At 34.7% G+C, this 23,322-nt stretch overlaps 1 protein-coding gene across 1 annotated transcript in view; it reads right to left on the reverse strand.

Moving 5' to 3' along the window:
* The window catches only part of FSIP2 (fibrous sheath interacting protein 2), a 117,412-nt gene that overhangs the window by 90,868 nt on the left and 3,222 nt on the right, over window positions 1–23,322 (reverse strand). The window contains exons 3-9 of the mRNA XM_057746510.1: window positions 22,412–22,573; window positions 21,639–21,728; window positions 20,252–20,391; window positions 19,020–19,161; window positions 18,414–18,524; window positions 6,358–6,484; window positions 3,507–3,596 (exon numbers count right to left, since the gene is read on the reverse strand). Coding sequence (XP_057602493.1) covers window positions 3,507–3,596; window positions 6,358–6,484; window positions 18,414–18,524; window positions 19,020–19,161; window positions 20,252–20,391; window positions 21,639–21,728; window positions 22,412–22,573 — 862 coding nt within the window. The remainder of the gene's footprint in view (window positions 1–3,506; window positions 3,597–6,357; window positions 6,485–18,413; window positions 18,525–19,019; window positions 19,162–20,251; window positions 20,392–21,638; window positions 21,729–22,411; window positions 22,574–23,322) is intronic.

The raw sequence follows: 23,322 nt of genomic DNA on the forward strand, positions 1-23,322 counted from the left end.
GCAACCAAAATGTTAATTATTTGAGTAAAAAAACTGTTGTTGTAATGGTATCTCATTTTAGTCATTTAAACAATGATTACTTTGTCTGAGTGGCTGTTTGGTGTATGTAGATGTAGTACATAAGATACCTATAACAAAGGGGAGAGGAATAAGATGTATATAGTCGTAAGGTTTCCAGGTTTCCACATTCTACATAAAGAGGTAGAATATCTAGTCAGAGTTGACTGTGATAAGGTAAGTAAGTACATTGTTACCTAGAACAAGCACTAAAAAAGCAGTACAAAGAGACATAGTAAAAACAATAGCCATGGACAATTGGAAATGAAACTTTAAAAACTGTTAAAAATACCATGTACAACAGTACCAAAAATGAAGCACTTATGTATAAATATAACACAACATATACAAGATTTCTATGCTGAAAACTACAAAACACTTATGAAAGAAATCAAGGTTAACCTAAATGAAAAGAAAGCGATACTATGTTTATGGATTGAAAGACCCTGTAGAGATTTCTCTCCCCCTTAAATCAGTCTATAGATTGATTTAATATACTTCATTCAAAAATCCTGGCATAATTTTTTGCAGTAAAGCTGAGTAAAAATTTATACTCAGGCAATGAATTAAAATATCCATAAAAATTTTGAAGAAAAGGTTGCTGGAATTATACATTTTAAGATAATAACAAGCTACAATAATCAAAGTCCCAAAGACTTGGGACTTCCCTTGTGGCACAGTGGTTAAGAATCCACCTGCCAATGCAGGGGACATGGGTTCGATCCCTGGTCCAGGAAGATCCCACATGCTGCAGAGCAACTAAGCCCGTGTGCTACAACTACTGAGCATGAGCTCTAGAGCCTGCAAGCCACAACTACTGAGCCCATGTGCCACAGCTACTGAAGCCCACATGCCTAGAGCCTGTGTTCCACAACAAGAGAAGCCACTGCAATGAGAAGCCCACGCACTGCAATGAAGAGTAGCCCCTGCTTGCCCCAACTAGAGAAAGCCTGTGTGCAGCAACTAAGACACAATGCAGCCAACAAATAAATTTATAAAAAAACAAAGAGTGCAATATGGACAAAGGGATACACATACTAATTAATAAGAAACAGAAAATTAAAAGGCAAGTCACAGACTGAGAGAAAATATCTGTAAATCACACACCTGAAAAAGATTCTTATTCAGAATATATAAATAACTTCCAAAACTCAACAGTAAGAAAACTATCCAAGTAAAACTGAGCAAAAAGCTTCAGCAAATACTTTACTAGGCAGGATTTACAAAAGGCAAACAGAATATGAAAAGATATTCATCATTAGCCATCAGGGAAATACAAATGAAAACCACAATGAGATACCATTACATCTATCAGAATGACTAAGATAAAAATTAGTGTTAATACCAGTGCCTGCAAGGATGCATAACAAATAGAGCTCTAGTGCATTACTAATGCGAATGCAAAATGTTATAGCCACTCTGGAAAACAGTTGGGCAGTTCTTTACAAACTTAAACATACACAACAATCCCTTGTTCACACAAAAATCTTAATGTATACTTCTGATCTTTCTATTCATAATCACCAAAATCTGGAAACCAAATTTCCTTCAACTGATATATGCATAAATAAACCTGGTATATATACACAATGGATTACTACTCAGTGATAAAAAGGAGTAAACTATTGACAAATGAATTAATTTGAATGAATTTCAAAGACATTATGTTGAGTGAAAGGAGCAATTATCAAAAGGTCAAATACCATATGATTCAATTTCTAAGGCATTTTCCAAAGGAAAAAGAACTAGTGATAGAAAACATATCAGAGGCTGCCTGGGTATTTATTAGTGAGAAGGAATAAGGTGTGACTGCAAAAGGACATTTTTGGAATGTTGGAAATGTTCTTATGTGATTGTGGTAGAGGTCACATAAATTCATATATATGTTAAAATTCATGCAATTATACAGAAAATTCCATTCTGTTTTAGGGTAATTTAAAAACCAAACTAAATTACCTCAGGATCTTTTTTGAGAATGAAAAAATATAGAGACAAGATCAGAAGCAGGAACTATAGAGAATTCTGGCCTCTGAACTCTGCTTGGATAGTTGCCAATTACAAAATGGGAGGTGGGGGTGCAAACTGTTCATAAGCGTGTAAAGGCTGTGACACTATACAGAGTACATACTCAGTTCAATGATGAGATGGAAAGTAAGGAGGTTTGATTATGGTGAATGAGAAAGGGGGGCACTTTTAATATACAATGAATTGTGATATCACTACTGTACATTTCTAAAATTCACAAAAAAAAAAGAATGATTCACATGCCAATGCCTTAGAGTATAGGGTAGAAATAGATCCTCTCCCCTTCCCCAAATATGTATTAATACAATTTTAGAATTCATCTTTGTCTCCCAACTATGCTTAATTAAATTTATATTTTTGATACCTGGGCCAGTCACAGACAGACTGGTAAGGTACCCTGGTGAGGCTGAAAATAGTATTTTCCATCTAACCATCCTTTTCTCCAATATCACTGAGATTTTTGGACATCATTAAGACCAGCCTGGCCTGCATTAAACACTAAAGTTTTAGAAGATCATTCTGCATAACTGCTTTAGAGACTGAGAATTTATTGCTAGTTTTATTGTCTACATTTCGTAGATGTGTGGCTGGTGTTGTCATAATTGTATGTGTTGTAACTAACTCTTTGATGTTTAATAAAAACAAATCTTTGGACTTTAAAAATGAGACCCGTAAAGCTTAGAACTGAATTAACTAAACGTTAGTAGTCCTGAGTGGAAGACAGCCTCAGCTAAGGCAACGCTGTCTTACCCCAGAGACTTTATGAGACTAATCAAATAACACACACAGAGAAGAAATAGTTTAAATTTTTTTTTAAAGAATTTAACTGATGAAGACAAAAGGGGACTTAATTTTTATACTTTAATTTTTCCCTGGAAATTTAATATGGGAGAAGAATTCTTATTGCTCAATTTAAAACAGTCTTATACTTTTGATAGTGTATTATTTGGAGGATATTTATGCCACTGTTTTGGTTCCTGGTTTAATCCAATGAGCTCTAATGGACAACATGAAGTAACATAGAATGATATAAATAATAAAGAAAGTGGTATTTCATTGGGGTCCATGGTGGGTTGAGTTAATGTTTTTAAACTTAATTTCTGACTCGCTTCAGAGTTTTTAAATATCATTTTGAACAATATAAAAATTATCTTGCAGTTTGTTATGCTTCATGCATTGTTCATTTAGCAGCAATAGACCATTTGACTTTTCTAAAATGATAAGTTCAGGATACTAAATCAGTAACTAGAGATGAAATTCTGAAAGCAACAGAGGTTGGATCATTGTTTGTAAGCATCACTCTAAACCTGTCATTTGACAGCAAAGAACAGAGGAATTATCTGAATTTAAGCAAAAAAAAGCCATCCAAATTCAGCTTTTCCTAAAAATACTATTTAATATTTCTTATCACAATACTAAATTACCATATGCTCCTTTATTTGCTTTCTGGTCACCAACAGGATAAACTAACTTTATGTCATCATTATTCTTCTTTTTCTTCTTTGGAGAATAAGCTTAAAGAAATGCAACAAAACATTTATTTTTAATAATGGTGACAACAGAATTACCCAAGATAGACTCTTTTTTCATGCCCAACAGAAAGTGAACCTATGTGCTAATTTCTATTCAGGATTGTGGGGAGGTATTGGAGAAGCTGGAGGAATGTGAAAAGTGATTACTCTTCAAATATTATTCCTTCAAGTTAAAAGATATACTTGGAGAGACAGAATTTTCTTTTGACAGAGCGAAAAGCTATATGTGGCTCAACTGTAACATGCCATTTCCTCTTTGTAGAGGTGGATACCAATATAGCTACTGGCTGGAGACCTACCAGTCCACAGTGACAAATGCAACTCTTGAATGTACCTCATGGCCTAGCACAGGCAACCATATACATATTCCTCCCCTGTGATAAAGGAAATTATAGTCCCTGTTTCTAGACATTTAGGAGGGCAAAGGATCCTCACAGCATGTGTGCTCAATGGGTGTTCATTAAAACTGTCAAATGTGAGAGTGTCCTGTCTTCTCATTGGAGCAGGTTCACCCAATATTCCTTTCCTCTCTTATTCTCTCTGTCCCTCTGGAAGCTGTCTACTTGGTGGAAGATGACAAATTTACTATAGAGGTATAATTCAATTTCATTTGTCACCTTGATAAAATAATTTATATCCCACTTCTTCGAAAGAGGGGATTTGCAGTAACAAGTGTTTAAAAATGTCTTCTTGAAACTCATCCCATTAAATGAGAAATTTAACAGTTGTTGATGCAGGGATGTATATAGTTTCTAAAGTGATTTCTTTTTTGAAGAATGAAATTGCTATCACTATCTCAATGAGCTGAATAGACTGAGTCCATTTGGTAAGCGCGTGCGCGCACACACACACACATACATATATACATACAGTACTAGGTGCTCTGTGAAACAGAAAGGTGGGAGTTACAATATTATGGGTAATTAAGACAGAAGTATAGAATACATGCATTAAGAATAATACAAAGTACTATAGGGATTCAAAGGAGAGATATCTTCCAGTTACAGTTATCAAAAAGGACTTTTTGTAGTGTCACTTACAGTGGAGCTTAAAGTATTGTAGGATTTGAAGAGATGGACAGTGAGCATGTCATTCCAGGCTAGAAACTTGGATAAAAAAGGCACAGAAGTATAAAAGGTAACTTGTGTTTTAGGAATGGTCAACAGGCTCATTTGATTAGATAATGAAATTAATTGAATGCTTATTACGGGCTAGAATTTTTGGGCTGTTTTTGGGACTTAGGAGTATTATCTTCTCAGATAACGAAACTGTGATTCAAAGAGGTTAAATAATTTGTCCAAGCTATTTACATGGCTAGAAAATGGTAAAGCAAGACTCTGAATTCAGCAGCTTGGCTCCAGAGCCTGAGCATATCACCCCTACATCATATCTGCCTTCTTCAAAGAGGTAATATGACAAGGTTAGGTTTGTGTTTGACCCTAATGGTGATGAATGGTTGCCTAAGTCTCAGCTTCATTTAAGAGGTAATGGGGGGCTTCCCAGATGGCGCAGTGGTTAAGAATCTGCCTGCCAATGCAGGGGACATGGGTTCGATCTCTGCTCCAGGAAGATCCCACATGCCGCAGAGCAACTAAGCCCGTGTGCCACAACTATTGAGCCTGAGCTTTAGAGCCCGTGAGCCACAACTATTGAGCCCATGTGCCACAACTACTGAAGCCCACGTGCCTAGAGCCCATGCTCCACAACAAGAGAAGCCATGGCAATGAGGAGCCCACACACACAACGAAGAGTAGCCCCCACTCTCCACAACTAGAGAAAGACCATGTGCAGCAATGAAGATCCAACGCACCCAATAAATAAATAAATGATAAATAAATTTATTAAAAAAAAAAGAGGTAATGGGGATCTTTAAGTTTTGAGGCCAGGAGAAAAGAAAAACCCATCAGAACAGAGTTGTAGATGTAATTATGTAGCAGTGTAAAAATGGATTTGAGGTAGGTAAAAATATGAGCCAATGGAGACTAATTAGTAATCTACTGAAGTGTCAAAGGGAGGCTCTCACCTAGAAACAGGATTTATGGGACAGAGATAGGATTGATGGGATGCTATGATGATAACTCATGGAAGATTATTACATTCTTTCCTGATACATAAAGTCACAGATAATTAAAACAAGTCTACATTTTTGTATTCTGGCCATGAAATTTTAAAATCATTAATTAATAAATCCTACTATAGTCTTAAAATGTTAAAAATAAAATGAATCTCGTAAATATTTCATGTAACAAAGTAATGATGATGTTCTTCCTTTAAACTTTCATTACTTCCCTTTTTTCCTTTCTTTCTTCCTTTCCCTCTTTCTCTACCTCTTCCTTTCCCTCTTCCCTGTGTTTTTTTTTTTTTTTTTCTGGTACTGTCTATCCTTTACAGCTGGCAAAATAGCAGAACACGATGTTGGTATGTAATAGCAATTATCTTACAAATTTTTTAAGTTTCAGTAGCAAAAAATACATTATATATTATTTTAAGTATATGGAAGTTGGTTAGAACTGCAGTATAGGCAATATAGCCTATGTGCTGAACCACTTGTTGAGGTTATTTTTGTTTTAATTTTTACATATATGTCTACTTTTCAACTTAAACTATTGACAGGGAAATGCCTAGAGCCCTTCCCTGGCACAAAGCAGGTAGCAAGTGTGAGCAAACAGTTTTGCAAAAAGATTGTTTCACATAAATAGACAAGCACTTTCTACACAGCTGCATCAGCTCTTAATGTTCTCACATTCATAATGTGGTCCATCGTGTTCTCTGTAATCAATTGCATTTTTCCTCATATCTTCTTTTTTAATGCCACTTTCTTGCATTTTTTGTAAATGATAAGCCATTTTTTTCTCTAGAAGGGCTTGTTTCTAAAATATAAAAGAAGTATATTGGTTAACATCAACTTGCTGTTTAGAAATACAAATAAGTATTTAAAATGTGACAGTATGTGGGAAATGAGCAAGTCTTGTGACTTGTAAGGTTATTCTGAGTACAAATTTCAGAGGGTAGTAAGGGGTAAATTTCAACATGTGGTCAAACATGAAGACTATATTTAACCCTTATGTGCAATTTATCTCACTGAACACCTTCAGGGTGTCCAGTTTCAGATCAGATAGCATCTCAACTCATTGCTCTCCTGGTGAGTTTAGGCAATTTCTAAATCATCTTCAGTTAGAGGGTTCCTTAAGCAAAAGTCACTCAGGCCTAATACAGGTAAACATAATATCATACATGAAATTTTATTTCTCTCTGTAAATCTCTGGACTAATATTGACACTGGATGTACCAGAAAAGAGAGACAGCTTCACAGAGGAAACAAAAACCCAGAAATCCTCAGAGAATTTCCTAGTGTAGTCAGCAAGAGAATGGATCCCTATGTGTACGTGAGGAAACTCTCCAAGGCCAAAGACAGGACCATGCCAAAGGATTCAAGAGAACAGTACTTGGCATCTACCTATGATGCCTATTCTCACCAGCCACTCAGAAAATTTTCATAAGTCACAGGGCATTGGGTAGAGTATTATAATGGGTCTTGCCTCAGTAGCGGGGAATAACTAGTCCCAGATTAAACATGGCTCTGGACCCATCTAACAAATATTAAAAAGGAAGTCCTATAAAAAAACAATTTCCAAATAAATTACCTATCTAAATTCAAGAAAAAAAGCTAAGGACTATTTATAAAAAGCTGAAAATATTCAGCACACACAATGTAAAATTCATGATATTTGGCATCCAATCAAAGAATACCAAGCATATAAAGAAGCATAGAAATATGACCCATAAAGTGAGTAATCAATCAAGAATGATCCAGAAATGATATAGGTGTTAGAATTAAAGATAACATTAAAATAGATAAACGAAAAATAGAATTACCATATGATCTTACAATCCTACTCCTGGGCATATATGTGGAGAAAACTCTAATTCAAAAAGATACATGCACCCCAATGTTCATTGCAGCACAACTTATAATAGCCAAAACATGGAAGCAACCTAAATGTCCATCAACAGAGGAATGGAGAAAGAAGATGTGATATATATAATGTATATACACAATGGAATACTACTTAGCCATAAAAAGAATTACATAATGCTATTTGCAGCACCATGGATGGACCTAGAGATTACCATAGCAAGTGAAGTAAGTCAGATAAACACAATTACCATATGATATCAGTTGTATGTGGAATCTAAAAAAATGAAACAAATGAACTTGTTTACAAAGCAGAAATAGACTCACAGACACAGAAAACAAACTTATGGTTACCAAAGGGGATAGCAGGGAGTGGGTGGAGAGATAAATTAGGAATATGGGATTAACATATACACACTACTATATATAAAGCAGGTAAACAACAAGGACCTACTGTATAGCACAGGGAACTATATGCAGTGTCTTGTAATAACCTATAATGGGAAAGAATCAGAAAAAGAATCTATCTATATATATACACATATATATGTATAGCTGAATCACTGGTGTACACTTGAAGCTAACAACGTAAATTAACTATACCTGAATTAAAAAAATCAGATAACTGCATTCCATATGTTGGGCTGGCCAAAAAGTTTGTTCAGGTTTATGGAAAAACCCAAATGAACTTTCTGGCCAAACCAATGTTTACAAGGTAAACAAGAGACATGGAAGATATAAAAAGGGCCCAAATCAATTTTTTTTTTTTAATGTGTGAGATGAGTAATGCAATGGATGCATTAATGGCTGAGTAGACACTGCAGGGAAAGAGATTAATTAATATGTATTCAGAAAAAGAAATCACCTAAAAAGAAACACCGAGAGGGAAAAATTACAAAATGAGGGGATGCGGCCAAGATGGCTAAGTAGGAAGACCTTGAGTTCACCTCCTTCCATGGGCACACCAAAATTAAAACTACTTGCAGAACAACTATGAGAATGACATGAACACTAGAAGAAAAGATTTTCTACAACCAAAGGTATAAAGAAGCAACCACAATGAGATGGGTATGAGAGGAAGAGATGCAATATAGTCAAGAGCCACAGCTTGGGGTAGGTGACCCACAAACAAGAGGATAATCACAACTGTAGAGGTTCTTTCCAAGGAGAAAGAGGTTCAAGTTCAACATCAGGCTCCCCAGCCAGGGGGTCCTGCACCAAGACGACGAACTTCAAGAACATTTGGCTTTGAAGGTCAGGAGGGCTTGTGTATGGGAGAACCAGAGGGCTATAGGAAATAGTGACTTTGCTCTTAAAGGGCACATGTAAATCTCACATGTTCTGAGTCCCAGCACAGAGGCAGTGAGGTGAAAGAAGCCTGGGTCAGACTGACTTGTTCATCTTGGAGAGACTCCTGGAGAGACAGGAGGCAGCTGGCATTCCCTTTGGGGATGGAGATACTGGTAGCAGCCATTTTTGGAGGCTTGTTCTACTACGAGGACACTAGTGCCGGCAAGTGCCATTTTGGAGTCCTCCCTCTAGTTTATTAGCACTGGGGGATGATCTGCTCACCAGGAAGCTGGCACCCATTCTGGTACCCATGTGGGCCATACAACCAGCCTCACTGGTTCCTCATCTCCCAACAGGGGACTAGTACCTGCCCTAGCCACCTCAGGTCCCATAGCCAGCCTCACCAGGACATGCCTTGTCCACCAGTTGGCTGGCACGAGGCATGGGCCTTGGAACCAGCTGCACCAGGACCCAGTTTGTCCACCAGTGGGCAGGCAGCCATTATATGAGGCAGGGTGTGGCAGCCAACCAGACCAGGGGCCAGCTCTGCCTACCAGCACACCAAAGTAATTGTCACTGCAACTGCAGAAGCAACAGAAGGGCCCATGCAGCCCCTGTAGGGCACACCCCTAGAGCATATAGCTCTCATGACCATAGGGGAGTGTGCTGCTGGGCCTCATAGTATGTTACCTACATAAGGACACTTCTTCAAAATTGGGAAATGTAACATCAAACAGGACTGAATAATAGTTAAAATAAAAAATACACTAGAAGGAATTAACACATTAGCTGATACAGAGGAACAGATCAGTGAACCAGAAGACAGAGTAGCTGGAATCATACAAGCTGAACAGAAAAGAGAAGAGAGAGTTAAACAAAATAAGGAAAGTTTAAGACACCTCTGGACATCAACCACACTATCATTTGCATTACAGGGGTCGCAGAAGGAGAAGAGAGAAGGAAAAGGGCTGAGAACTTTTTTGAAGAAATAGATGAAAACTTGTCTAACCTGGGAGAGAAAATGGACATTCAGGTCCAGGAAGCACAAAGAATCCCAATCAAGATCAACCCCAAAAGGTCCACACCAAGACATGCTACAATTAAATTGGCAAAAATTAAAGAGAATTTTAAAAACATCAGGAGAAAAGCAACTAATTATGTACAAGGTGACTCCCATAAGACTCTGAGCTAACTTTTTTCAGCAGAAATTTTGCAGACCAGAAAAGAGTGGCACAATTATTCAAAGTGATGAAAGGAAAAACTACAACCGAGAATACCTGGCAAGGCTATCATTCAGATTTGAAGGAGAGCTCATGAGTTTGGTAGAAAAGCAAAAGCTAAAAGTGCTCAGCACCACTAAACTGGCTTTACAAGATTTGTGAAAGGGACTTCTCTAAGCAGAAAACAGCACAACTAGAAATATGAAAAACACAAAAGAAAAAATCTCATTGGTAAAGGCAAGCATACAGTAAAAGGCAGTGGATCAACCACTTATGAAGTGAGTAGGAAAGTTAAAAGACAAAAGTAGTAAAATCATCTTTAGTCACTACAAGTAGTTAAGGGATACACAAAACAAAAAGATGTAAAATATATCAAAACATTAAAAGTGGAGGGGAGAATAAAAATGTAGGGTTGCCTGAATGCATTTGAGTCTAAGAGATCACCAACTAAAATAATATATTATAAATTATTGTGTGTGTGTATATATACATGGGTTTTTACACATGAATCTCACAGTAACCACAAACTCAAAACGTATAATAAAACACACAAAAAAGAGAAACAAATCCAAGCATGTTAAAGATACTCATCAAGTCACAACGAAAGAGAGAAAAGGATTAGAGGAATGAAAAAGAACTACAAAACAAACAGAAATCAATAAACAAATGGCAATACGTACATACATATCAGTAATTATTTTAAATGTAAGTGGACTAAATGTTCCAATCAGATGACAGAGTTGCTAAATGAATACAAAAGCAAGATCCATATATATGCTGCCTGCAAGTGACTCACTTCAGATCTAAAGACACACAAACTGAAAATAAGGGGATGGAAAAGGTACTCCATACAAAATCTGGGATAGCAATACTTTTATCAGACAAAAGAGACTTTAAAACAAAGACTGTGACAGGAAACTAAGAAGGATATTACATAATGATAAAAGGATTGATCCAGGAAGATATAACAATTGTAAATATCTATGTACCCAACATAGGAGCAACTAGATACCCAAAGTAAATACTAACAAACATTAAGAGAGAAATTGACAGTAATGCAATAATAGTAAGGGACAATAACACTCCGCTTGCATCAACAGATAGATCATCCAGATAGAAAATCAGTAAGGAAACACTAGCCTTAAACAACACATTAGACCAGATGGATTATATATATATATATATATATATATATATATATATATATATATATATAATATTCCATTGAAAAGCAGCAGAATACACTTTTTTTTCAAGTACACAGGGGGCATTCTCCAGCGTAGATCAATCACATGTTAGGCCACAAAACAAGTCTAAATAAATTTAAGAAGACTGAAATCATATCAAGCATCTTTTCTGACCACAATGAAATCACCTCAAGAAAAACCTGCAAAAAACAAATACGTGGAGGCTAGACGTTATGCTACTTAACAACCAATAGGTCACTGAAGAAATCAAACTAAACGTACATGGAGACAAAAGAAAATGGAAACACAATGATCCAAAGTCTTAGCAAAAGCAGTTCTAAGAGTGAAGTTTATAGCAATATAAGCTCACCTCAGGAAACAAAATTCTCAAATAAAGAATCTAACCTACACCTAACAGAACTAGAAGAAGAACAAACAAAACTAGAGTTAGTAGAAGGAATGAAGTCATAAAGATCAGAACAGAATAAATGGAATAAAGACTAAAAAAGGTGGAAAAGATCAAGGAAACTAAGAGCTGGTTCTTTGAAAAGGTAAAAAAAAATGATAAACCTTTAGCTAGATTCATCAAGAAAGAGAGGGCCCAAATAAATAAAATCAGAAATGAAAAAGGAGACGTTACAATCAACACCATAGAAATACAAAGGATCATAAGAGATTATTGTGAACAATTATATGCCAATAAGATATACAACCTAGAAGAAATATACATTCCTAGAAATGTACAACTTCCCAAGACTGAACTGGGAAGAAAAGAAAATGTGAACAAACCAATTACCAGTAATGAAATTTAATCAGCAGGACCAGAGCACTTTACTGGTAAATTCTACCAATATTTAAAGTAGAGTTAACATCTATCTTTTTCAAACTATTTCAAAACATCAAAGAGGAAGGAAGGGTCTTCTAAAATCATTCTAGGAGACAGGCATCACCCTGATACTGAAACAAGACAAAGACACCACAAAAAAGGGGACATTACAGGCCATTAGCACTGGTGAACTTGACAATACATTATAAGGATCACACACCATGATCAAGTGGGATATATCCCAGGAATATAAGAATGGTTCAATATCTGCAAATCAATCAGTGTGATATACCATATTAACAGTCTGAAGAATAGAAAGCATATAATTATCTCAATAGATGCAGAAAAAGGTTTTGACAAAATTCAACATCCATTTATGATAAAAACTCTCCACAAAGTGGGTACAGCGGAAGCATACCTTAACATAATAAAGACCCTATGTGACAAACCTATAGTCAACATCATATTCAATGGTGAAAAGCTGAAAGCATTTCCTCTAAGATCAGAAATAAGACAAGGATGCCCCCCCATCTCACCACTTTTGTTGAATATAGTATTGGAAGTCCTAGCAATGGCAATCAGACAATAAAAGAAATAATATGCATCCAGATTGGAAAGGAAGATGTAAAATTGTCTGTCTGCAGATGACATGATACTATATATAGAAAATCATAACGATGCCCCCCAAATTTGTTAGAACTAATAAATGAATTCAGTAAAGTTGCAGGATACAAATTTAATATACAGAAATCTGTCATGTTTCTATACACTAACAATGAACTATCAGAAAGAGAAATTAAGAATCAATCACATTTACAATTGCATCAAAAAGAATACAATACCCAGGAATAACTCTAACAAAGGAGGTAAAAGACTTACACTTGAACACTGTAAGACATTAATGAAATTAGTTGAAGACAAGACAAATGGGAAAATATATAGTGCTTATGAATTAGAAGGATATTGTTAAAATGACCATATTATCCAAGGCAAAGTACAGATTCAATGTAATCCCAACCCTAACCAATGGCATTTTTTACAACTAGAATAATTCTAAAATCGGTATGAAAATACAAAAGACCATGAAGAATCAAAACAATCTTGAGAAAGACGACCAAAATCATGGTCCCTGATTTCAAACTATATTACAAGGCTACAGTAATCAGAACAGTATGGAGCTGGCACAGAAGAAGAGAGAGCCCAGAAATAAACACACACTTATATGGTCAATTAATCTACAACAAAGGAGGCATGAATACACAACAGGGAGAAGACAGCTTCTTTAATAAATGTTGGGAAAACTGGACAGCTGCAGGGAAAGGATCAAATTGATTTACTTTCTCACACCATATACAAAAACAAATTCAAAATGGATTAAAGACTTAAATGTAACACCCCAAACCAAAAAAGTCCTAGGAGTAAACAGGCAGTATGCTCTTTAACATTGATGTTAGCATTATTATTATTACTTTGATCTATCTTTTCAGGCAAGGAAAACAAAATCAAAAATAAACAAATGGGACTACAACAAACTAAAATGTTTTTGGATATGTAGGCTATTAGCAAAAGAAAAAGGCAGCTTACTGAATGGGAGAAGATATCTGCAAACAATATACCTAAGTAAAGGGTTAATATCCAAAATATTCAATGGAATCTTACAATTCAAAAAACAAAAAAACAAACAAAAACCCCCAAACAACCCAACTAAAAAATGGGCAGGGCACTTGCATGAATATTTTTCCAGAAACATACAGATGGCCAAAAACACATGAAAAGATACTCAACATCACTCATCTTCGGGGAAATGCAAATCAATGAGATACTACCTCACCCCTGCCAGAATGGTGATAATTAAACAGGCAATTAATAACAAATGGTCACGAGGTTGGGGGGGTGGGGGGCAAAGGGGAAGCTGGGACGAAGTAAGACAGTAGCATAGACATATATATACTACCAACTGTAAAACAGATAGCCAGTGGGAAGTTGCTGTATAACAAAGGGAGATCAACTCGATGATGGATGATGCCTTAGAGGGCCGGGACAGGGAGGGTGGAGGGGAGCCGTGGGAGGAAGGGAATATGGGGATATGTGTATAAATACAGCTGATTGACTTTGGTGTACCTCAAAAACTGGTACAAGAGTGTAAAGCAATTATATTCCAATAAAGAGCTTAAAAAAAATAACAAATGGTGAGGATGTGGAGAAAAGGGAACCCTCAAGGCACTACTGGTAGGATTGTAAATTATTATCTGGTACTACTATGGCAAACAGTATGGAAACTCCTCAAAAAATTAAAAATAGAGCTACCATATGACCCAGCAATTTCACTTCTAGGTATTTAACCAAGGGAATACAAACACTAATACAAAAGATATACGCACCCTAGTATTCACTGCAACATTATTAACAGTAGCCAAGATATAGAAGCAACCTAAGTGTCCATCCATAACCAAATGGATAAAGAAGATGTGGTCACACACACAATAAAATATTACTCATCCATTACAAATATGGAATCTTGCCATTTGTGACAACATGGATAACCTAGAGGATATTATGCTAAGTGAAATAAGTCAGAGTAAGAAAAATACTGCATGATATCATATGTAGAATCTAAAAAATAAAATGAACAAAACAAAACAGATTGAGATATAGAGAAGAAACAGCTGGTTTCCAGAAGAAAGGGAATGGCAAATGGGTGAAAAAGATGTAGGGGATTAAGAGGTACAAACCTCAAGTTATATAATAAATGAATCACAAGGACAAAATATACAGCATAGGGAATGTGGTCAAAAATATCATATTAACTTTGTATAAGGACAGAAGGTTACTAGACTTACTGTTGTGATCATTTTATAATGTATGCAAATGTCAAAGCATTATGTAATACACCGGAAACTAACATAATATTGTACACTGACTATATTTCAATTTAAAAATTACATAATGAAAAGTTTATCAGTGAAGTCTGGTACAATGTCAAGCAGCTTATTGTGTCTTCAGAGAGGCAAGAGAGGACAAAAGAAGTATTTGATAATAATGTCCATTATAATTGCTTCTATTCTACATTATACTGGAGGTTCTGGTCACTGTAGTCAGGCAAGAAAAGGAAATAAAAAGGCATCCGTGTTCAATGGATGTTAAACTATTTTTATTTGTAGTAACATGATCATTTATCAATTGGCATCTAGAATAAAACTACTAGAACTAATAAGTGTTTTTAACAATATAAGATACAAAATGAATATTAAAAATTGTTTCTATATCCTAACATCAATTGGAATTTGAAATTAAAAATATAAATTACAATAGCATAAAATTATGAAATACATAGAGATGAATCTAGCAAAAGATGTGTAAGAGCTGTACCCATCAAATTACATAAGTACATGAGAAGAAAAATTAAGAAAACCTAAATAAATGGAGAGAGGTATTTGGTTCATGAGTTGGAAGACCCAATGTTACCAAAAGATCAATTTTCCCCAAACTGACCTAAAGAGTCAATAAAATTCCAATCAAAATCTCAACAAAATTTCTTGGCAGAAATTGACAAGATGATCTTAAAATTTATATAGAAATGTAAAGGGCTTAGATTAATCAAAACAGCTTTGAAATAGAAAAACAAACTTGGAAGGCTAACATTACTGATTTAAAGAACTATTAAAGATATACAATTCAAGACTGCATGAGAGATAAATAGGTCAAAGAGCAGAAAAGGAGTAAAGTTAGACTAATACAACTGATTTTTGACAAAAGCTAAAACAGATCTCAAAAGTTTTTGTTTACTCTAACTTAAGCTCATAATTTGGAGTAAAAATACAGATAATATCAAATCTGAAAGAAAAAGATAAATATATTAAACATATAAATGGATTGAAAACCTCTCATATTAAAACATGATTCAAAAAAAGACAATTTAGAATAGCTGCATTGGAAATATTAATAATTCAAATAGCTCTGCTGTTAAGATGTCTCAAGAAGCTTGTGCTGTTATCATGCCTACCATCAGTGGTCATGTTTAACGGGCACTCTCAGTGCCAGAATTTGATCCATTGCACTAGATGTCACTAAAATCAGCCAGGACTCCTTGAATAGTAAATGTCATAAGGCAAAAATTAAGAGGAAATCTGGGGCATGTTGTTGCTACATGTAAAAGAATGAGATTAAAACACTCTCTAATACCATACACAAAAATAAACTCAAAATGGATCGAAGACCTAAATGAGAGCTGGACATTATGAAACTCTTAGAGGAAAACATAGGCAGAACACTCTTTGACATAAATTGCAGAAATATCTTTTTTGATCCACTTCCTAGGGTAATGAAAATAAAAACAAAAATAAGCAAGTGGGACCTAATTAAACTTAAAAGCTTCTACACAGCAAAATAAACCATAAACAAAATGAATAGACAACCCTCAGAATGGGAGAAAATATCTGAAAATGAAGCGACCAACAAGGGATTAATTTCCAAAATATGCAAACAGCTCATGCAGCTCTATATCCAAAAAAAACTCAAACAACCCAATCACAAAATGGGCAGAAGATTTAAATAGACATTTGTCCAAAGAAGACATACAGATGGCCGAAAAGCACATGAAAAGATGCTCAATATCACTAATTATCAGATAAACGCAAATCAAAACTACGAGTTATCACCTCACACTGGTCACAATGACCATCAAAAGTCTACAAATAATAAATGCTGGAGAGGGTGTAGAAAAAAGGGAACCCTCCTACACTGTTGGTGGAAATGTAAACTGGTGTAACCACTATGAAGAACAGTATGGAGATTCCTTAAACTAAAAATAGAACTACCAAATGATCCAGCAATCCCCCTCCTGGCCATATATCTGCAGAAAACTATAACCTGAAAGGACACATGCACCCCAATGTTCATTGCAGCACTGTTTACAATAGCCAAAATATGGAAGCAACCTAAATGTCCACTGCCAGAAAAACGGATAAAGAAGATGTGTTACATATATACAATGGAATATTACTCCACCACAAAAAAAATGAAATAATGCCATTTGCAGCAACACTGATGGACCTAGAGATTATCATACTAAGTGAAGTAAGTCAGACTGGGAAAGACAAATATCATATGATATAATTCATATGTGGAATCTAACTTAAAAAAAGAAACAAATGAACTTATTTACAAAACAGAAACATACCTACAGATATTGAAAACAAACTTATGGTTACTAAAGGGGAAATGTGGAGGGGAGGGATAAACCAGGAGTTTGGGATTAACACACACACACCACTATTATGTAAGATAGATAACCAACAAGGATGTACTGTATAGCACATGGAACTCTACTCAATATTCTGTGATAACCTATATGAGAAAAGAATCTAAAACAGAATGAATATATGTATATGTATAACTGAGTCACTTTGCTGTACATGTGAAACTAAAACACTGTAAATCAATTCTAGTCCAATAAAAAAGTGGTGAAAAATTAAATATTAGAAAATAATAATTATAGTAAATTAGAATAAGCTGAGCTTGCCATATGAGCAATGAGTCCCTGACAATACTAAAAGGTACATGTAAGAAGGGTAGAATAAAAGATTAACATATTTCAATCTCCAATATTTAAAAAATTATATAGCAGTATATACCAGTATAACCAAATTATGTTAATCTTATACTTACATATAGGTTTGTCAAGAACAAATTACCTAAAATAATCATTTAGATTAGGTTACTTGAGATTAATATTTATTGACTTGGAGAGTTGTCAATGTTATTTCATTAAATGAAAAAGCAATCTACAAAACAACCTGTGAGGAATAATAACATGAATTTACTTACTGCACTATATAAATATTCATAGAAATATTATGCAATGTATGTGTATATAGTTGTGTGTGTATGTATACCAATAAATTAATAGGGTGGTGCTGGGATTACAAATGAATTTTCTTTCTCTTTATACTGAATTATACTCTAAATCATAAAATATTACATATTACTTTACGTTCAAAACAGTTACTCTAAAAAAATTAACCAGTGGGGAAAAAACTGAGAACTTTCTCCAAGAAATTCTGATTCTAAGAAAAACAACCAGTTAGGTAAATTTTTTCTATAGGAATTACAAGTGTAGTTTGTGGTGTGAGATAAAGTCAAAAGTAGTTATATCAAATAATAAAGAAGTACTTTTTATATTACAGTCACAATATAATGCAACCAAAATATAGAAAATTTTTTTGTAATTTCAGATTTGTATAATATAAATCATTTGGGGTAGCTATTCTATCACCTCACAAAGTGAACCACATTCAAAAATCAAAGCTATCCAAAGCTTGTCCTCAAATAGCCCCAATTAGAAGTTAAAGTTTACCCTACCTTCCTGTCACTCTCTTCTCTGCTTTTACGCCGTTGTTCCTCTATCCTAGCTTCTCTTTTAATATCTTCTCCGATCCTTGTCAGAAGTAACATTTCTTTTGTCTTCCATTCCTAGAGAGCACCATGTTACTGTATTCAGTATGTATTCACAATAAACCTCTGTATTTTGTCCACTACTTACAAGCAAGTTAGAACAAGTCAAGAGCCTAAAAGAAATCAGGTTAAGCGTAACTAAAGTCATATATGGGCTTTAGAATGCACTTTCTTTACTGCACCCTATTAGGAATGCAGGGATGGTTATTTGTAACTAAAGCTAAATTTAAAATTTTTTCCTTTCCACACTGAGGGCTATAGGGGAGTTAAACAGTATCTAGTAACTCTTATCATCATCACTTTAAGAGCAGATATTGGCTCATATATGTAGTTTGTGGTATCATCCTCACTTTACCTAACAACTTGCGTGTTATAGCTGTGAAGAAAGATCAAAGTGGGTAAAATGTTTAGACTTGAAATCACTTCAAGAAGTGTGATGGACAGCTCAAATTATTTACAAATGAAATAACTGTACACAATTTCTCTCAATATTTCAAATCTGTTGTCTCTTACCTCTTCAATTTTTCTACGAAGACTGAGTTTTCTTCTTGCATGTTCCCGCTGTCGTCTTTCTTCTCTATCCATCTGGAGAAGGCGTTGCTCTTCTGCTGTGTGCGCAAGATGTTCTAATTCTTTACTTATCATATCCAAATATCTGAGTAAAAGTGCAAATGTAAGTGAAGATGAATTGGGAGTTTTCCTTATGATGGCATTATCTGCTTTGATATTCCCAAACTACCTCCTTTCTTGCTTTTTATTTCTTGAGCTACAGGAATTTTACTGTTTTTCTATCAGCTCTGTTCATGGACTTTAAGCCAGCCTGACCCATGAACTCACCATATTTTATTCATTATACAAGTCTCCCTACTACATATATATATATATGTATGTATGTATGTATGTATCTGTTGTTATGGCCAAGACAATGATGAAATGTGGAGCAGAATGATTAAAAACATTTTGCACACTACATATTCACAATAGACTTAGGAATACGAGTTTGCAAAGAAGGCTGAAATAGCTGAAACACTGACTTCAGATCTGGAAAAAAAAATCAGATTTGAATTTCCTAAGAAAAGACGTATGTTGAGGCCCTTGTAATTTACAAGGCCTTGAACAAATCTTCCACCTATAGTCTGCGTTTCCGGTATGTCAATATGTATTATGGAACTACCATGGAACATAAAAATCAGGTACTGCAGCTTAATTCCTCACTTTAATGAAGGAGGAAGAGGAAACAACTATACTATATCTTCCTAAGAAATAGTCTTGACTATGGAAAGGTAATGATTGAACGTGAGTAGATAATATCTAAAGAGCTTGCAGGTTTTTTTTTTTAACAGATAATGCATGTTTATGAATACTAGATAAAGTTATTATCAAACCTTTTTTGACTTTGCATTAATTTCCTCAAGACCCATAAGAAAACTATTTTTAGAGACATGTGCTAAAGATACTTTCCCACCATCTCTGACTATAGGAATGATTTTGGATTTGATTAGTTCTTCAGTTATCAGCTTGGATTACCTCTTGGACTCCCAGAAAACCTATCTTTTCTAGTAGGAATTCATCTTTAGCCTTGGCACCCAAGTTTCTGTACCTCTTGATCTCCCTTCCTCTTCACAGTAGAGTTAAATTGTCTCCGGTACTTTAAAAAATTTCCTACCTTCAATTATTTCGAGTTATTTTCCAACTTATTTGGGTCCACATCACATACATAAAATATGCATTAACTTCAATCTCACCTGTGCCTTATTAATCGTTCCTGGTCCTTAACAGACAGGGAGCCCTCCTGTAACAACCAGTTTTGGAACTGTGCAACATCAGAACGTCCAGGTATTTGATTGTCTTCCTGCAGTTTATTTACTTGTTTTGCAAGCATTTTCTATTAAAAAAAGTGTGTATCATATATACGTATATGTATGTATATATATAAATTTTTTTAAACATTTCCCAGAAATAAAACTGTCTTTTGAGATGCCTTTTTATATCTAGTGTTTAGTAAAATTCCCATACTCTGTAAATAACTAATTCTGTTTAACTGCATTTTTGATGTGGACCATTTTTAAAGTCTTTACTGAATGTTACAATATTGCTTTTGTTTTATGTTTTTGGTTCTTTGCCCCTGAGGCATGTGGGATCCTAGCTTCCCGACCAGGGATTGAATCCACACCCCCTGCATTGGAAGGCAATGTCTTAACCACTGGACCTCCAGGGAAGTTGCTAACGGCATTTAAATCTATTTTGAATCCACTGCAGACATGGACAACTGAACCAAAGTAGAGATTTCTCTCTCTGAAAATAAAAGATAAATATTTTAGCTTATTTTTCTACTCATTCTGAAGAAATTTAAAAAATGGAAGAAAGTGGAGGAGAAACTGTAGGCACAGAGGAGGAAACGGGAGGAAATAAGGAAAATTTAAAAGTATTGGGGAGTCATCTTCATTTCTATACAACTCTCTTGACCTTGGAACATAAACTTGTAAAAGTACACATATGCTCACCTTTCTCATTTTATCCAACTCTCTTCACTCTAAAGCCTGAATTCACTCTCGCACACATGGGCGCAGGCTCACGTGTGCACACACTCTCACACAAACTTTGAGTCAATATGTGAAAGGAAGTCACTAACTATACCCACTCAATCTATACTATATCATTCCACTTCACCTTTAAGGACATTTTTTTCTGTATGAACACAGCCACATGTGTGTGAATATAAACACACAGTGTACATGTTCTTTGAGTCACCTTTAGGATGTTGTAACTATTCATACTGTTCCTCTCCTGTTACTTAAGCTGTTTTGGTTTCCAGCTTAAGGATCTTGCTGCCACAACAGACTCTTTCTATTGGTCCCAGCTCAGGTAGAAGGGACATGTCTGAGTAGCAATTTAATTTCTAAATTTTGTCAGCCTCCACTGGCATATTAATAGATGACTTGGTCCCTTTCCCTTTCTTGGCACAAAATAGCAACCTCAAAATATTATTTACTCCTGCTCTAAACTTTTAGGTGGAAAAATTATTTATGTTATCAAATTCAAGGCAAAATATTGTAAGAAAATACTTTGTATACAAACAAACCTTTCTTCCGAACCCGATGTAAAGAAACCAAATTTAAGTATTTAACTTACTTGTTCTCTTATATAGTTTCTTTCAAAGTCTAATTTTAAACTGGTAAGATATTGCCTGTACTTATTCAATTCCCTCAAGGTACATACAATCTAAAAAAAAAAAAAAACACAAAACAATAACAACAAAATATATAAATACAAATATTTTAAAATCAAAGCAATTACTTTCCAGAGCAAAAATAACATTTTGGTATCGAGTAATAAATTGCTAACCATTTTGTAAGTAATATCTCTCTAAAATTATTAATCAACAGGAAATTGCTATCCAAATAATATTACTTTATTAATACAACTTATGCCATGAGAAGGAATTGAGTACATATGACTGGAGTTATTAAAATAAAATACCAATGCAATAATAATGTTCAACCCCAATAAGAAGAGAGCCCATCAGGACTCTATCAGGCGGATTTTGCTAGGTTATTAAGTTTTTAAAAAATATATGGGACATAATCTTTGACAAGCATATAGTGCCATTAGAGACAGAGGATGATAATACAGTTGAGAAAATTATTTTTATATCTTCAAATTATTTGGTAACCATCTTTTGATATTACAAAGTAAAAAGGTAAAGGAGGAAGTAGTTTCATTTAGAAAACAACTGTTGTCTGGTTTCCTTTGACCCAAATACTGAATAATTTATGGAATTCTCCATTAAGTATCTCTTATGACCAAGTTAAAGGTGATACAGGCCCCCCAGTGTGGTACAGAAGCAAGCTTATACCAAGTCTTGGAGGTTTTCCATGATTAAAAAGAAGTTATCGTCAACTCACTTTATTATTGCTGGTGACATAGCCACCTTTCTTTAATCTCCTCAAGATATCTTTACGTTTATGGTAGGCTCTTAAATGTGGATCATGGAGACTTTTATATTGGTTTTCCAAAAGTCGACAATAAGGATCAGTCAGGTTAAAACCATAAGAAGGTCGAAAAAGCTGTGAACATAGATTTAAGAATATTATAAATGTACAATTAATGAATTTCACTTTTAAATACCAACATATTAAAATGACCAGATTATTCATTGAAAATAATGCATGCAAGGGGAATGTGAGTGGGGAAAAACCAGCAATAGGAGAATTTGGAATGGGCAATGTTAACTGCTTATTCCTACCTCTTTTCTTCACTGACCTGAATTATTCTAAAAACCCACCCTCACTCAATTAATTCCCCCCTCCACCTCCAACAGCCCTGACTCAAAGCTAGAAAAGGAAGGAGGAAAGGAAAAGAAAAGGAATAGTTTAAAATTTGTTTTAATGTATAAACCTAATACTAAGATTCTCCCTTTTCCTCCTCCCTCTTCCAGATCAAGGCACTGTATTCAAAGGATAAAGAGATAATATAAATTATCAGTTATATTTCAATAATCTGAAAATGCAAGAAAATAGAAAATCTTTCACAAAGATTAATTGAAACAACTTTGGCAAAAAATAGTAGAAGTAAAACTGAGATGTTAAAGAGTTATTATATAAAGGTGAATTAAAGAGTTATCATATTTTGAGGTCTTATCTAATACAAGAAACCCAATGACTTCTGAGTGATAGGCAGGAATTCAAGGTCTGTATTATAAAGTTCAACATATTGAAGAACCAGTTATAAAGGATATTAATAGGGATTGAGGTTTCTCCGTATGTGTAAAGACCAAATACAGCCTTATGTCATTAACGTAAAAAAGAAGGAAAAT

Source organism: Hippopotamus amphibius, chromosome 8 (genome assembly GCF_030028045.1).
Source record: "Hippopotamus amphibius kiboko isolate mHipAmp2 chromosome 8, mHipAmp2.hap2, whole genome shotgun sequence".
Lineage (NCBI taxonomy): Eukaryota > Metazoa > Chordata > Mammalia > Artiodactyla > Hippopotamidae > Hippopotamus > Hippopotamus amphibius.